At 40.9% G+C, this 16,000-nt stretch overlaps 1 protein-coding gene across 7 annotated transcripts in view; it reads right to left on the bottom strand.

Moving 5' to 3' along the window:
* The window catches only part of WDFY3 (WD repeat and FYVE domain containing 3), a 153,594-nt gene that overhangs the window by 59,998 nt on the left and 77,596 nt on the right, over nucleotides 1–16,000 (bottom strand). For 5 of the 7 annotated variants that reach the window (XM_069012812.1, XM_069012814.1, XM_069012807.1 and 2 more), the window contains 6 exons: nucleotides 15,883–15,981; nucleotides 13,539–13,732; nucleotides 10,937–11,394; nucleotides 8,788–8,871; nucleotides 3,316–3,493; nucleotides 478–692 (listed from right to left, as the gene is read on the bottom strand). In XM_069012812.1, coding sequence (XP_068868913.1) covers nucleotides 478–692; nucleotides 3,316–3,493; nucleotides 8,788–8,871; nucleotides 10,937–11,394; nucleotides 13,539–13,732; nucleotides 15,883–15,981 — 1,228 coding nt within the window. The remainder of the gene's footprint in view (nucleotides 1–477; nucleotides 693–3,315; nucleotides 3,494–8,787; nucleotides 8,872–10,936; nucleotides 11,395–13,538; nucleotides 13,733–15,882; nucleotides 15,982–16,000) is intronic. The other 2 variants (XM_069012808.1, XM_069012811.1) reach the window with 2 other exon arrangements.

Genomic DNA, 16,000 nt, shown 5'->3' with positions numbered 1-16,000 from the left:
TAATACAATTAAATTCCTTCTTACAGCTGAGATCACAGAATCCTAGGACGGTTTGGGTTGGAAGGGACCTTTAAAGGTCATCTAGTCTAAGCCCTCTGCTGTGGGCTGGTACAGCTTTCACTTAAACACTAGGATGCTCAAAGCCCTGTCTAACCTGACCTTGAGCAATTCCAATGATAGGGCATCCACAATTTCTCTAGACAACCTCTCACCTCCCTCACTATAAGAAATGTCTTCCTCACATCTCATCTAAAGCCAGCCTCTTGCAGTTTAAAACCCATGGCACTGGTCCTGTCACTACAGGCCCTGGTAAAAAGTCTCTCTGTCAAGAGACAATCTATTTGATGAGAAATAAAATGGGATCTTATGCTATCACTACCACATCAGGTCACTAAAGCTCTCTACCACTGCCAGCCATTTACAATAGTACAGGCTGCAGGGCTCAGTCCAAATGAACTTCAGGGCTATCCTTCTGACCTCAACACCATGGGCTGCAGAGCCTGGGAGGCCAGCCTTTCAAACATCCTTTGGAGCGGTGGATGCAAGGAGTGGTCCTCATCTGCCAGGGCAGCGCTGCATCTTTGCAGAAGTCGTGCATGGAGCCCAGCTTCACACATGACTTGCTGGTTTCGCTCTGTGTGCACCAGAGACTGCAGGATGTTGGCCACCGCCAGCTGGAGATCCAGCGCGTGCTGAAAAAGAGAACAGCACACGGCTTGAGAAAGTGCAAATTTGAGGAGGAAAACAGAAGAAAGGCTTTATGCATAATAATGAAAAAGAAACTACCATTAGCAATAAATACAGAAAATTACCTATATTTAAATGTATGTGTATGCACTTGTGTGTTTGAGGGTGTGCATGTGTGCACATGTCTGTGTGAAGAAATACTCTCTACAAAAAAGGGTAATTAGTTACATTAAGAACTGTTATTACCAGAACTGTTCAGGTAAGAATGGTTCTTACTAGTTCTAAAAACTAAGTTCTACTTTTCACCAGCAAAGAGAGTCAGCTTAGAGAGAACTAAGAACTCTTGATTTTTGTGACTGTTAAGCTTCTCCTAGTAACTCAACACAGAAACATAATCATTTAGGTTGGAAAAGACCTTTAAGATCACTGAGTTGAACTCTTAACCCAGCATGGCCTAGCCCACCACTAAACCATGCCCCCAAGTGCCACATCTACATGCCTTTTTAAGACCTCCAGGCCTGGTGACTCAAATATTGCCCTGGGAAGCCCGTGCACCCTTTTGATGAAGACATTTTTCCTAATATCCAACCTAAACTTCACCTGGCACAACTTGACACCATTTCCTCTCGCCCTATCACTTGTTTGACTTGTTGAGACTTCCCCTCACCTCACTACAACCCCCTTTCAGGTAGTTATAGAGAGAGATAAGGAACCCCCTTGAGCCTCCTTTTCTCCAGGCTAAACACCCCCAGCTCCCTCAGCTGCCACTCACAGGACTTGTGCTCCAAACCCTTCCTCAACTCCTCTGTCTCTCTCTGGACACACTCCAGCACCTCAATGTCTTTCTTGTAGTGAGAGGCCCAGAACTGGACACAGGATTTGGGGTGTGGCCTCATCAGTGCTGAGTACAGGGGGATGATCCCTGCCCTGGTCCTGCTGGCCACACTATTGCTGATGCAGGCCGGGATGCCACTGGCCTTCTCGGCCACCTGGGCACAGCTGGCTCATACTGTAGACCAGCACCCCCAGATCCTTTTCCAGCCACTCTCTCCCCAGCCTGTAGCACTGCCTGGGAATGTTGCGACCCAAGAGCAGGGCTCAGCACTTGGCCTTGTTGAACCTCACACAACTGCCCTCAGCCCATCAATCCAGGCTGCCCAGATCCCTCTGCAGAGCCTTCCTGCCCTCCAGCAGATCAACACTCTGGCTGAACTTAGTGCCATCCACAAACTGAGGGTGTACTTGATTCCTTTGTTCAGATCATCAATAAAGATACTAAACAGAACTGGCCTCAGTTCTGAGGAACACCACCAAGGAACACACCCTGGGGAACACCACTGGTCACCATCTGCCAGATGGGTGTAACTCCATTCAGCACCACTCTGAGCCCAGCCACCCAACCAGTTTTTAACTTAGCAAAGAATCCACCCACTCAAGCCATGAGCAGCCAGTTTCTCCAGGAGAATGTGGTGGGAAATGGCATCAAGGTCAAACCAGTTACTAATGTCCAGGCAAACAACATCCACAGTCTTTCCCTCATAACCAAGAGGGTCACCTTGTTACAGGAGACCAGGCTGGTCAAGCAGGACCTGCCTTTCATAAAGCCATGCTGGCTGGGCCTGAGGTGTACTGTTGTGAACAACTGTTCTGTACGTGCTGCATCATGGGATGTGTCATGGTCTGCTCCATAGCCTTCCCCAGCACTGGCGTCAGACTGAGGGGCCTATGGTTCCCCTGATTCTCCTGGCCAGTCTTGTAGATGGGCATCACCCTGGCTAATCTCCAGCCAATTAGAATCTTCCTGATTAGCCAGGACTGCTGGTAAATGATGGAAAGTGGCTCAAGTGAGCACTTCCACCAGCTCCCTCAGCACCCTCGGGCAGATCCCATCAGCCCTACAGACTTGTGAGTGTTTAAGTGGTGTATCAGGTTGTTAACTACCTCCCCTTGGATTGCAGGGGCTTCATTCTGCTCCCTGTCATCATCATAACCTCTACAAAACTGAAGACATATGCAACATAATTGTCAAATTTATGTCCTGAAGACACAAAGGCACCACAAGTCACCACACTCATCACCAGTAGAGACGAAGAAAGAGGAATCTAGTAAGGAAGACATGTCAAACAAAAAGTACTTATGCAACTTCCAAAAATGTCCAACAAATCCTTCATATACAAAGTACCAGTAGACATTTTGGGTTGGAAATTGTACAAAGCAGTCAGTACAATTTTGGAACTAGAACACATTCCAGCTACTTCAAACAGTGTGTGTAGCCTGAGCTATAATGTTCAGTCCTGTGTCCTCCTCCTACTGTGCATTAACACCTGATACATCAGGGAAAACATGAATTAATCACAGTGCTTGGAAACTTATCTGATGGCCACTTCAGACCTTTCTTTAAATTTACATTACTACCAAGACTTTGAAAGAGATAAACAAAAGAAGGCTTATGAAATAACGCAATTCCTGTCAGACCTTTATGCCACCAGTTATTCAACTCAAATAATCTGTGAAATATGTTAGTTTTTCAGCACAAAATGAGAGGACATCATCAGCTTTCCTATTTCCCACAGCCATCCTTTTTCCCAGTCACTCACAAAGCTTCAGACCGCAGATTTTTTTCCCTACCTCTGGGTGTGTAGCTGATCCAACAGAGGCCAGAAGATCCAGCATTGCAAGCATAGCACCAGGATGAATAATGACTGCATCAGAGCTTTGTATGGACGTGGGTCCTGTTTGGAGTTTCACATCAGCTGTGTTTTTCTGAGGGCAAACAGGAGGTGTAGAAACAGAATGATATGCGTGCCTGCAGGACAGAAAACATCCCATGGTTACAACACCCAGCTATTATGAGCTCTGCATTTTTCAAACAGCTGTAAAATTGTACTGGCCTATAGATGTTACTCCCTTTTCCTTTCTCTTCCCTCAGTGAGACAGACCAAGTGCTCCTCTTCTCAAACCTGTTGGGCATGTTTCCCTAAAGAGAGCCTGGAAAGGTCTCAATTTCTCAACTCTTCTTGAACTTGGAAGTGTCTTCCCCAGGTGCTATGTGGTTTGAAGAACTTTAGAGGTTGTTTTTATTGCTTCCCTCTTTTTTTTCTAGTTGCAGTGGCAGCAGACAGCAATGGCAGTAAGCAACCTACCACTGCTCCTGTTCTTTGAATACATTTCTCCCCATTTACTTTTCATTAACAACTGATTATGAAATGTGCTATCACAAAACTCTCAGCAATCTCTAATCAGCCTAGGGGAAAAGTGTTCTCTGTGTATACTCATGTCAGCAATTTGTATGTTCTAAGTCCTCCCATGACTGCTACGCCAATTTGCTTTTACATTAAGATGCTTTAGTCTGATCCAGGGAAAAGAGGCTTTGACACACTGACTTAGAAGCAACCACTTGTCCTGAGAAATGCAGATGTGTTCCTCACTGAAACTCTTGGGGATACCAGCTTGATGCCACTCTTCTTTCAGGAAGGGTTTCAACACACAAACAGCATGAGCAGCTTACTGAACATATGCTTTCAAGATGGTGCTTTAGAAGCAAAAGCGAGATTGAAAGACTCATGCTCACCACAAAAAAAGAAAAACAAAACACACAAGAAACCCCCACAACAAAAAAAAAAACCACAAACCCAGAAAAACCCCAAAACAAACCATCCATATTCCCACAGTATTTATCATATACAATTATTTGTAAGAAGAAATAGAACAAACTCTGTGTAAGAACTTTTTTTGATCATCACATGTTGTCTGCTGTTTCACAAGTGAATAGAGAAAAAAAAAGTGTCTCTTCTTATCAAATCAGTTCCAAGAGGCATTTCCTCTCTTCTGTTCTCAGTGACAAAAATTTTATTCAAACCCTAACCCTTACACAAGTTAAGACTTAGAGACTTGCTGTGCCTCACCCTTTAGACACTTCCAACAAGGCAATCTTTTACTCCTGGGAAAAACAGGACATAGATGGGAGATGAGGAAGGCTGCAAATACAGTTCTGCCCTAAACACAGACACCAAGCCCAATCCCCCAGCAAGAAACACACCTGTCGGGGAAGGCTGAGACACTGGATTATTCAGCCTAGGACAGACAATAGGAAGTACAGCACAGTCTTCTTGTGCTGGCTGGAAAACAGGTTCAATAAATAATGTTCCAATAAAAAGGTTCCTACTGAAAAGCTCTATGGCAGATCAGCAAAAACTTGGCACCTGAACAACCCAAGAGTACTGTTCAAGAGAGTTTTTAAAGAAAAATTAGATTACTGACACTTTACTCATTCAGCTAATGCTTACAGCAAACAGAAAATAATATGGCAATTCTACTGAAACCATCCACTAAGAAAAACATCTTCCTAAATGAATTTTTCTAGTGTTCTTTACAAACCCTTAGCCACTAATTTTCTGAACTTCTCTGTCAGCCTCACCACCTATTGAAATACCTGGCAGGTAAGGAAGGCTTCATTGTTTCTTTTAAAAATATATGGAATTAAAAACAGCATAACAACTGGTAACACTATCACACAGAGATGTTATCTCAAGCCTCTGCCCTGCCTTACTGCAGAGATTGAAACACAGGCAACTGTTTCTCATGCATCCTAAAAGCACTGCTCTTTATCTGAAAGAGAAAACTCCAGCTTCTTTCCAATGTCACCTTGAGCACCTCAATGCAAGTTATACAGGATGCAATTAAAAAACGAAATATCCATTTATATTTCAGAATTCTCTTCAGTTTACTGAAATTCCATTCCCTAAGACGCTCCGTCCACTTTTAAGTACAAATTTTACTTTTAAGCACACTGATATGCACTACCACATTCACTTCATTAAGTAAATTGTGAGGTTATAACACGGTAGTAACAGTGAGAGCGTAGCAAAAACATTGCTCAGTGTGAGTCACAAACACAAATATGATCCTGGTCTCAAACCACCTGGACTGCAACATTCCATACAGCTGAAAAGGCAATACAGTCCAGACTAGGCTTCCAGTTAGCAGTCTAAGGAAAAATTATGTCCTTAAAGCATATATTATTGAAAGTTTTTCACACAATTTTAAAATACCTTCTATTTTTAGTTTTTCCATATAAGGAGTACTTGTATCAGTACATGAGAGGAAAAAACCAGTTTGTAAAGATATCTCCACACAGATAAAAGAAAACAGATCTTACAAAATCTTGCCAAAATATTAATTAAATGTTATAGGTCTATGGGTCAGGGTGGAACTTGCAATAAATTAATTTAGCCATGCTTCTGTGTTCTTTATATGACTCCTTTAAGGAAGAAGAAAAGCAGTGGATAATGGAAAAAGGCAGTGTACACAAGATTACATAAATCTGTATGTCTAATCTGTCTAATTTAATAAAAAGTAAAATTGATGAAAAATTAACTAATTAATACAACTTTAGCTATATAATTAGCTACAATTCTTGAAGAAAATTATAACAGCATTTTGATCTGGAAAGAAATAAGTTAGATTTACTGTAGATAAACCCTCTGCATATCATTCTCCAAGAGTGATCACCATCCAAACTTTTTAAAAGCCATGGCTAAAAATATTGCAAAGTCAAAGCTACATTCTGTTCTCTACTTTACCCTGTCAGGATCAAAATATCCTAAAAAAAAAAAACCAGAATGCTTAGTTCTGCCAAAATTTACAACAATCAAAGAGCTGAAGAAGCTGTTATTCTTGATTCAAATTACACAGATGTGGAAGAACAATGCATTCCAGGTAACAGGGAGGACAGCCATGTACTGCCATTCCAGCAAATGTGCTGCGGGAGTCCTACCTACTCTGCTTCCACAAAGGGTAACAGTTGGAGGGCACCACTCCTCAGGGAAATACAGCTTTGAGAAGTGACAGACACGTCTGAGAGAGAATATTAGCATATCAGTGCATCCAAAACTGTTCTAGACTGCATGAGAAACCAGAACTGTACTATTTTTATTTATAAGAATTATTTGTGTACACAGTGTCTGCTTGCTCTTTTAGCCGAACAACAAGAGAGCTCTCCCTCAGGCATCTGTCTTACAAGTGAAAAGGCAGAAAACCAGGCCACAACAACAAGGGAGATCCCAGGGATGCAAAGCAAAGGAGACAGAAAACAGTAAGAGAAGAGCAAACACTTCTCTGGGAAGAGTCAACTTCAACAGAATCTGACCGTATCTGACATTTAGGAGGAGAAAAAAATAATATTGGACTACAAACCCCAAGCTGCTTTTATTGAAAGCAGAAAGATTGCAGCTACTGGCACTGAATTCACTAGGAATGACAAACATGATGCTGTGAGAAAGCAGACAGCTGTTCAAACAGACTTTTTGGAAAGCCTAGTTCTATCTTTTTATTTAAAACATGCTTTTCAAAAAGGATCTGAAAGTCACCCAGGCAAGCATGATCATTCTTTCTGTCCACTCTTGCTTTGAGTCTTAAACAATTTGTTACAACCCAAAGGCCTATTTTGCTTGTGAAAATCCATTTCAAAGGCACTTAACCCCAGCAAGTACCTACATTACTGTACTGGAGCTTACCTGAATTGCTGAAAGCACCCCACAGGGATAATGACTTTTTAAACTACCCAATCTTTACCTCGGGGTAAAGCATTTTCTTTACTGAAAATGAAAGCAAAAAAAAACCGAGGGAAGCCTAACATATCTATTCATATATAGCTATATTTATATTTTAATTTCCAGGCTGCATCAGCTACCCATCTGGCACTCTTGCTCATCACAGCCTGGAATCAGCGCCTGTTTGGCAGGCACTGCTTGTGTTCTGCTGCAAGCCTTTGCGTATCTGTGTGTTTGAGTAATTCAGTGAACCTGAGCAGCCCTGCCAGGTGCACCTGGGAGAACAGCAAAATGTAGCAAAGGGCTGGGCAATCTGTAACACTAGAGGTTAATGCCAGGGCTGAAGCTGTAAAGAGCCTCCACAGGAAACACCGTTTTCTTACGTGTGTCTTCAGAGCAAATGGCAGGGAAAAAACTTTGGCAGCTAAGGTTTTTCTCTGTAAACAATAACGTTTGTTCTTAAACAAGTCAGTGTTAGAAAAGAAAGGAAATGACAGTCTAAGAGGTTCTGGGTTACCGGGAAGGTGCCCTTGCCCAAGTCACTCCCTGTAGAATACCAAGGTATGACATTACTCAGTAAAAAAAAAAGGTTCTCTTTACTAACCTCTAAACATTCCTTTCAAACCAGTTCCCAAAAGCATCTTTGGTTGTTTTCCTTTGCAAAATATTTTACATTCCAAGCATGAAGCTTGATGGCGTATCTTAACCAGTATACCACTCAAGAACGACCGTATTTTCTACACATGGCACCTGCATCTCAGATAACCCTGTGTCTTTCAAATGCCTTTTTAGCTTTCAAAAGCAAATCTCTGCCTAACCTGCATCTTTAGATAGTGAAGGGCTGCTCCCTTCCCTGGGGACTCCAGGAAAAATTTTTCTGGCATTTGCACAAGCCTGTAAGTAACTCTTCAGACAGCAACCTTTATTTTAAAAAATAATTAAAATCTACCAGACACATTATAAGAAAAGACTGTAGCTTGGGAGTGAAAGTGGGTGCTTGGATTTTTGAATTGAGCCATTTGTGCTTTCTTTCCAAACCTTTTAATTTAGCATGTCTCTACATCATTTGGTAGTCAAGTACTGACAGGTTCGTTCTTTACTTTTTATTCTCTGCAATTACTAACAAATGAGAACCTTTAGAAGCCATTCACCTTCCACCAAAAATATGCTTTCTTTAAAAATCAGTCAGGAAAAAAGAAATCCTGCTGTATTCATTGATCTACTAGCATAGTCTGAATGTCTTTGAACTGCTCCTCAGAGTGTCATGTATACCTCCCTTAGATAATTTCTTATACTAGGCTTTATTTGGTTTTGAAACACTAGCCCAGCTTTAAGTGCCATAGGAATCTGGAGATGTCTCTAATCTCATCACTGCCTAGGATTCACTATGCAACATGCCTTTACACTTTTTTATCTAGTAAACACGCAAATGAAAATGCACTCCTCAGAATGACAACTTAAGACATCCCTCCCCCCCCAAAACTAAGACACACAACAGCAAGAGAGAAAAATTGGAAGTAAGATCAACTTCTCTTTGAAGGGTCGGTACCTTTTCCTGGACAAAGCTGGCGTACCCCAAGGAGAGGGGAGAGAAGTCTCATTTGTCAGGCAAGGAGGGATCTGTTCTGCACGACTACAGACAAAACAGACAGGGGTAGGACAGAGAGGTTAGAGAAGAAACCAGAGGCCATAAGCTTGTTAGTTTTACAAAAGCACCAATAAAATCGTTTCTTGGATCCATCCTTCAGAAACAACACGGATGACAAAGGACAAGCTGAACAACAGCTTCAGGTGAACGCACGGACATGGAAAGTGTGCACAGGTCTTGTGGTGTGACTCTGCACTGCTTGTTCATTGCTCTGCTGAGAGTTACTGATACCAGCAAAGCAGAATGACTTTCAATGCTCAACAGCAGAAATTCAGAGGAGAAAGTAAAGCTTCAGTATATTAAGTATAACCAACAGGGGTAAGAAATAAAGTCAATGTAAATTCAATAATGAATGATTAATAGAAAATTTAAAGAAGGAAAAATCATTGAAAACAACAGCCAAAAAAAAGGAACTTAGTGAGGCAGCTTAAGAGACATCACCACTGGATTTACTTACCCCCACTGTTTCCTCATTCTCTACTGTTAGCCAGTGTCAACTTCCACAGTACAACTAACACATTCTTAATACAAATTGTCCTCCCTGCTACCTGAATGCTTTAATAATGCTTTCATTATTAAAATGAGATCAAATAAACGATTTCTGAAGTTGACTTTTTGGTGAGAGAGTGTGAGAGAGTGAGAGAGAGTGAGAGAGAGTGAGAGAGAGTGAGAGAGAGTGAGAGAGAGTGAGAGAGAGTGTGAGAGAGTGTGAGAGAGTGTGAGAGAGTGTGAGAGAGTGTGAGAGAGTGTGAGAGAGTGTGAGAGAGTGTGCATGAACACATGTGTTGGGGTTTTGTTTGTTGGTTTGGGGTTTTTTTAAATTTTCTTTAAAGAAGAGAAAAGCATTAAGATTTGCTGCTTTGGGGGCAAGATGGCCCATCTTATTAGAACAGGCTCACATGCATTTAAAGGCTGGGGTGCAAAATAGATTCAAGGTCCCAGATACAAAGCTTAGGTCTGTGTTTCATACTTTGTGCCTTAAATTGTTGGCAAAAACTACTTTAAGACAAGACAATCTTCAACACGTACTTTGCAAAGTTTTGTTGTCATTTTGAACCAACTTTAAAATACATTTCTGTTCATTTTGAGTCTCATTATAATTTAAATTCTAGTTGTTTTAACTCTGGGAGTGTCTCCCAGGTAAATTTAAAAATCAGTAAATTACTGACTAGCTATAACCTTAAAGAACAAGCAAATCCATCTAAAACAAGATGTCAGTCTTATGTGCTAGCAAGGAGAAAAGGAGGCACAGGGAAGACCTTATCAATCTCTGCAAGTACTTGAGAGATGGTCATAGCAGTGGAGTGTCCACCTCTTCTCCCAAATAACTAGTGATAAGACATGAGGATATGGCCTTAAGTTGAACTAGGGGAGGTTCAGATTTGGTATTTGGAAAAATTTCTTCACCAAAAGAATTATCAAGCACTGGAACAGGCCAGGGAGGTGGTTGAGGTCTTTAAAAGACATGTATATGTGGCACTCAGGGACATGGTTTAGTGGTGGACTCGGTAGTGCCAGATTTACAGTTGGACCTGATCTTAAGAGTATTTTCCAACCTAAATGATTTTATGATTCTAAATTAATCATGGTATTATTTAATCACTTACTTTAAAGCTCCGTATCAAAGGAAACATGAAGTAAAGACATGACATTCAACAACCAAATTTTCATTTCACTTAATAAAAGCATAAAAAACTAGCAGTTCTAATGATGATAATGCAATCTGTCAGCCTATCAACCAACAGGTTGCTTCAACACATCAAATACAACCATGAACTGGTATCTCTATCTTAACTGCTGCCATGATAAAAACATCCAACATTAGAGAGACCGCTGCATACCCTGGAGAGCACCAGCAAGCTAAGCCATTATTTCGTCAGATGTTGGCATCTCATATTCCTCTCAGTGGGGTGAAGAAAGAAAGTAGATTAAAATGGAAATACAAAAGCTTGCAACGAAGGTATTTGAAGAAAACTATATTGGGGAACACTGGCATGGGACAGGCAGAGAAGATGAAAGAAAAGGAAGAAAAAAAAAGTGAAGTTCATACCTGTCAAAAGAATCTGTTGCTACCTTGTAGAGGTAAATAAAAAGTTTGCTGCAGTGTCTTAGAGTAGGTGACACAGAATCCAGGGATATTAGGTCATCATCCAAAAGTCTTTGAAACAGTTGTGTATTTGAAGGGAAGACATTCAAGGGACTTATTTTCCTCAAGTCTGAGAAGCAGCCAAGTAATCGAACAGCATCTGCCAGTTTTTCATACTGGATCTCTGTCTTGAAGAAGTGAGAGTTGGCTGGCTCGTAGCGCATTGCCGCAGTCAATGTGCAGAACACAGTGTGAAGCAGTTCAAACACTTGGTTCTGGTTTACTTTTTCCCAGCCATTCTTAGGTGGTGAGCACAAAGATCTTTCCATGGCAACGAGTAAAGATGTGACGTACACAAATCCACCGACCTTCCTAAAAACAGTTCTTGTGCGGTGACTCTCTCTCAGCACCAACAGTAGGGCCTGTGGACAAAACAAACAGTCAAAACAGGGGAACAACAACAACAAGAAGCAGCAGCATTACAAACAGCTTGGAAAAAGGTAGGAACATTTTTGTTCACAAAACACTGTTGTGCTAGCAAAATCCTCATGTCATTTGTCAGAATTTGGTAATGCCTGAAGTCTCCGAACTTCGTACTACAAAAATGCCCATACTCGAAAGTTTACCAAATAAAGAGAAAGAGTAGGGGGAAAAGTAGAACATTGCCCCTAATTTAGAAATAAGAAATTAAGGAGATAAAGAAACCTCCCAACAGAAAAGACTTGACCAAGCCCAGAATGAAACTCAAAATTCCCAGGTGACAAGGTGGAGAATATCTCTGTTAGAAAGGAATCTTCTCTGCCATCACACTTCACAAACAATTTCAAACAAGAGCAGGCAAATGACTTCTTGCAGCAATGAGAAATCTAAACCTTGGAACATCTTAACAGTCTCCCAGCAATCAACAATGCAGAAGCACCTGGCACGGATGAAGCCTAAACAGCACTCCAACAAAACTCTTCAGTTAGTGAATCCAGGCAACAAAAAATCAGCCAAATAACCCCACTTATTTTTAGCTTTCCTCTATAAATCTCTGAATTGAGTGAGACTTCATTTTAAGAGTTTCTGTTCAAAAATAAGCCTGAGAGAGAAACCGAAGTGGATAAAAACCTTACTTGCTGAACTAATAAATGCAAGGCCATGGTAAAAACAGCAGAAACTCCATGAACTTAGGTACTAGAGAATAATACTCATTATTTGTGAAATCAGGGAGTGGAGAAGCCGCTCCACACAACCAAAAACAAACAAAAAGAACAATTGTCATGGGAAGTTTGACCCACAGGTGAATATAGAATATAGAAGAAAAAGTCTCCCTAAAGAAAGCATCATAAACAACAGAAAAATATCATTGACACAGAAAAATATGGGGAATTTTCCATGACCAAAAGTTTACTTCTTCAGAATCAGGCTGCTTTTTTAAGCACTCAGAAGATGGGCAATGAAATAGCAAGACTGTCATTCCTCAGAAGGCAGCATCACCTTTCCTGACAAACCTGAACAAACAGTAAGAGACATATCATCACACTGTTCTGGACTGTCAGTTCCATAACCAAAACTTCTGAGAACAGCACCAATGGAAGACAAGTACAACAGGTCATGGGAGACAGAAATCCTGATTTTCTGTTAAATCCTCTGGGGAACTGCAGTATCTTTTCTCTCCCCTTAAGTATTGTGAATAACACATGCTCAAAAATTACTGAATACCTTGATAGACAAAACACAGTAAATGAATAATTACGAGTTTTCCTTTCTATCTTTTGGAAAAATATGAAGCTGTTCACCACCTGCCAGAGAAACACTACAGCTCCTTTGAACAGAGATGAACCTAGATGTCTCTAAGTTCTTTCAGTAAGACTCATTTGCTTTCTACTATTTGCCTCAGCTTTTCTACCTTAAAACAAAACAGTACTTTGTCAATTTACAAAAATAACATTAGCTACTCGGAGAAGAAATTGTGGGTCTAGATTAGCAAACAAAACACCTAATACAACAGGAAACAGACAAAAATTTTCTTGCTCTTCCTCCACTCCCAGCCTTTTCCACTATTCCACTATTTTGTTTAAGCAAACAAGTTCTTTGGCTTTATCTTCTACGTGATCATTACAATTTGCATTTATATTAATTATTTCAGCATTCATAGATACAAATTGGTAAAATAAGACGCCACAGGAAAATGCAAGCCAGCACTGAAAACAAATGTATGTTGCTGGCTTGCTTTTTTTTCCACATGTATTCCCATTTTTTTTAGCTGAATAAGACCCCACCAGGAAAAATTATCATAACTGCAGCACCTCATTTTCTATCCACTGAGACTGATTACAGCTGATGATGCTAAAAGCATACTCACTCACTAGCCTCTGTCTCTACTTCTGAAGCCTACTATGGATAGACGGAAGAAAATAAAAACCATGGATCAGATGTACATATCTCAACTCCAGAGACAATCAACATACAGTACCTAAACACAATCCACCCAATCCAGCTCAATCCAATGCCCTTGTCAGTGTTTCCGCTCTTGGAAGCACACCTTAGGAGCAAGAGTGCTGAAGAACAACCCTTCACCTACCCTCAGGATGTCGGTTTTCAGCTGCAGTTCCGTAGGTGGGGCCGAGTGCATCAGCCCCAGCAGGGTGCCCATGTCGTCCTCTCCACTGGGTGACAACACCAGCTGCTGGATGATCATCAGGGCGTGCTGCCGGCACTGCGGATACTTCACGATGTTGTGCACACACCTGGCACCACCAAACTCCCTGAAAATGCCTGCTCAGAAAGAGGGGGGGAGGATAAGTGCTTTAAGAGTAAGCAAAACATAACCAGTGACAAATAATGACAACAGAACAACACCAGAGGTGTTTATTTTCATTTCTACAGTTTGAAAGGCAGAGTTTTAGCTCTATGGATGTTTAATGATTTACTACTATTTTTCCTCTCCTAACACAAATAAAAATAGAACTTCAATGTTTTCTGACAATATTCTTCACTAAAGGCATTGAGTACAAGGATAGAGGTCAGTTCTAAGAATTTCCTCAATAATTCTGTTGCTCCAACAGCAGTTAATCTCTTCATGCTAGAGGTCAAAGGGTCTTGGGATGAAATAAAAAATGTACCAAACCCTCCATGTTTTGTGAAGGCCATACACTGTTCTGGTTTAGTTTATCTTACATTTAGTAGTGACCTAAGTGCAATATGAACTGAAAATATAACTGAGCTGTTTCTGGACAGAAGCACTGATTGAGAAGTGATTCAGTTTATCCACATCATTTGTAAGATTCTGCAGAAGATTTTGTGTGGCAAGACCTATCTCTGTAGAGATTAAGTCAAATAATGGCTATTCAAGCTTACTCACTACTGCAATAACCAAAAATTACATGGAAATCAATTCTGAAAACATTACAAAATCCAAAGTAGAATATACATGGCATATGTAATGTGTGTTTAGTACAGTGTCAGCACCTAGAGCATTTCCCTATGTTAATTACTGAAGATGAAAACTGAGTGGGGAAATGGATCAATGCTGCATTACTGCATCAAAAGGTTCATTTTCCATGTGACTATAAACTAAAAGAGCAGTTTAAATGACCAAGTTCAGGATTAACAAGTTGATTCCCTCTAACATATACATACAAATATTAATCCCACTATCCATTTCCTGTCTCCTGCTTTCTCTGACGTCCTTTGGATGAAATATGGATTCAGTGCAAAAGCAGAGGCCTCAGACCCTGAGACAGGTGAGTTTGCCCTTCACAGGTAAATCCTATCTCCTTTGTAGTCAGGTTTTCATAGAGACTGGGGTAACATTTTATACTTCTACTCTCAGTGCAGGTTCTCAACTATCCAGTGAACCTATGTGGGCCTGGACACCCAAATTTCCTGTTGAGACTTAGTTAGCAGTTATGTGATACTCAGGAAAGCTTATCAGATGCTGGTTTAAGATTAGAAACCAAGCACTGAATGTGGTATGGATCCCTGCAAGGCTGCTTCATGCCTATCTATGCCTCTGTGATGACCTGTAACCCCTGCTGGCCTCTGGATACAGTGCCACTGGGCTCACATCCCAGTACAGACAGCAGGCACCCCTTCTCTGAGGAATGGTTTCTCAGCTCCTCCTGTATGCTCTGTCCTGCTCCTGAACTGGGAGAGCTACTGATGAAATGAGGCCCTTGAATTCTCCAAGATTCCTCAGGAAAAACATCCGTGGCACCATCCCAAAGTGCTGATGTCTTTTACACTCCCTGCTGTTGCTTCTCCAGTGCATACTCAGAGATTAACTCAGTCCTGAGAAGCAGCAAGGAGGTCCTGATGGCTGATTGATGCTTCCTAGGTGAGGTCAGGAATGCCATCCAACAGCAGCCAAGGATTTGTCACAAGGCAGGTGGACACTACCACAGTTTCAAAACCACTAAGTCCTGGTTAATGAAACCTCCATCTCTACTAATATACAGATGCTTGATTTAGAAAAGGACAATTGTAACGAAGCCCTATTTGTACATACTGACGGGGAGTAACTCTTTAAAAATGAAAAGACATCTTTAACTAAAGATACAGGCATTACTTCAAGTAGATATGACACTGTGAACACTGAACTACATTTCTAATTACGTGTTTAAATTTTAAAACATCCAAACAGTGTTACAAGCACTACTAAAAATTATTATAGAACTGCTGAAGAGTCATGGAGTGTGGTGGTTGCCTTCAAATAAACAATAGCAAAGAAACTCAAGTTAAACACTCTTGTTCTCCTTTATTTTATGCCCTCCAGGTTACACTGTCTATTCTCTTTGCTGGGAAAACTTGGCAAGAGAGAAAGTGTAGTTCAGAGTATTTGAATACTGGGCTGAAGATACAAAGTCAAAACATAATTTTCTGAGTTACTTTTTTATACCTATTTTGACAAAAATCTCCCTACTCACCTGCATTTGTGTTTGATCCTTGTAGTAGTACTGTCAGGGTCTCCATAACCAATAAAGCCAGCTGCTTTTGGTCCTCAAATGAACTGTTTCTTGAATCTACTAAAAAAATATTTTCAGA

Source organism: Aphelocoma coerulescens, chromosome 4 (assembly GCF_041296385.1).
Source record: "Aphelocoma coerulescens isolate FSJ_1873_10779 chromosome 4, UR_Acoe_1.0, whole genome shotgun sequence".
NCBI lineage: Eukaryota > Metazoa > Chordata > Aves > Passeriformes > Corvidae > Aphelocoma > Aphelocoma coerulescens.
This window is presented reverse-complemented; position numbering and strand designations above follow the sequence as displayed.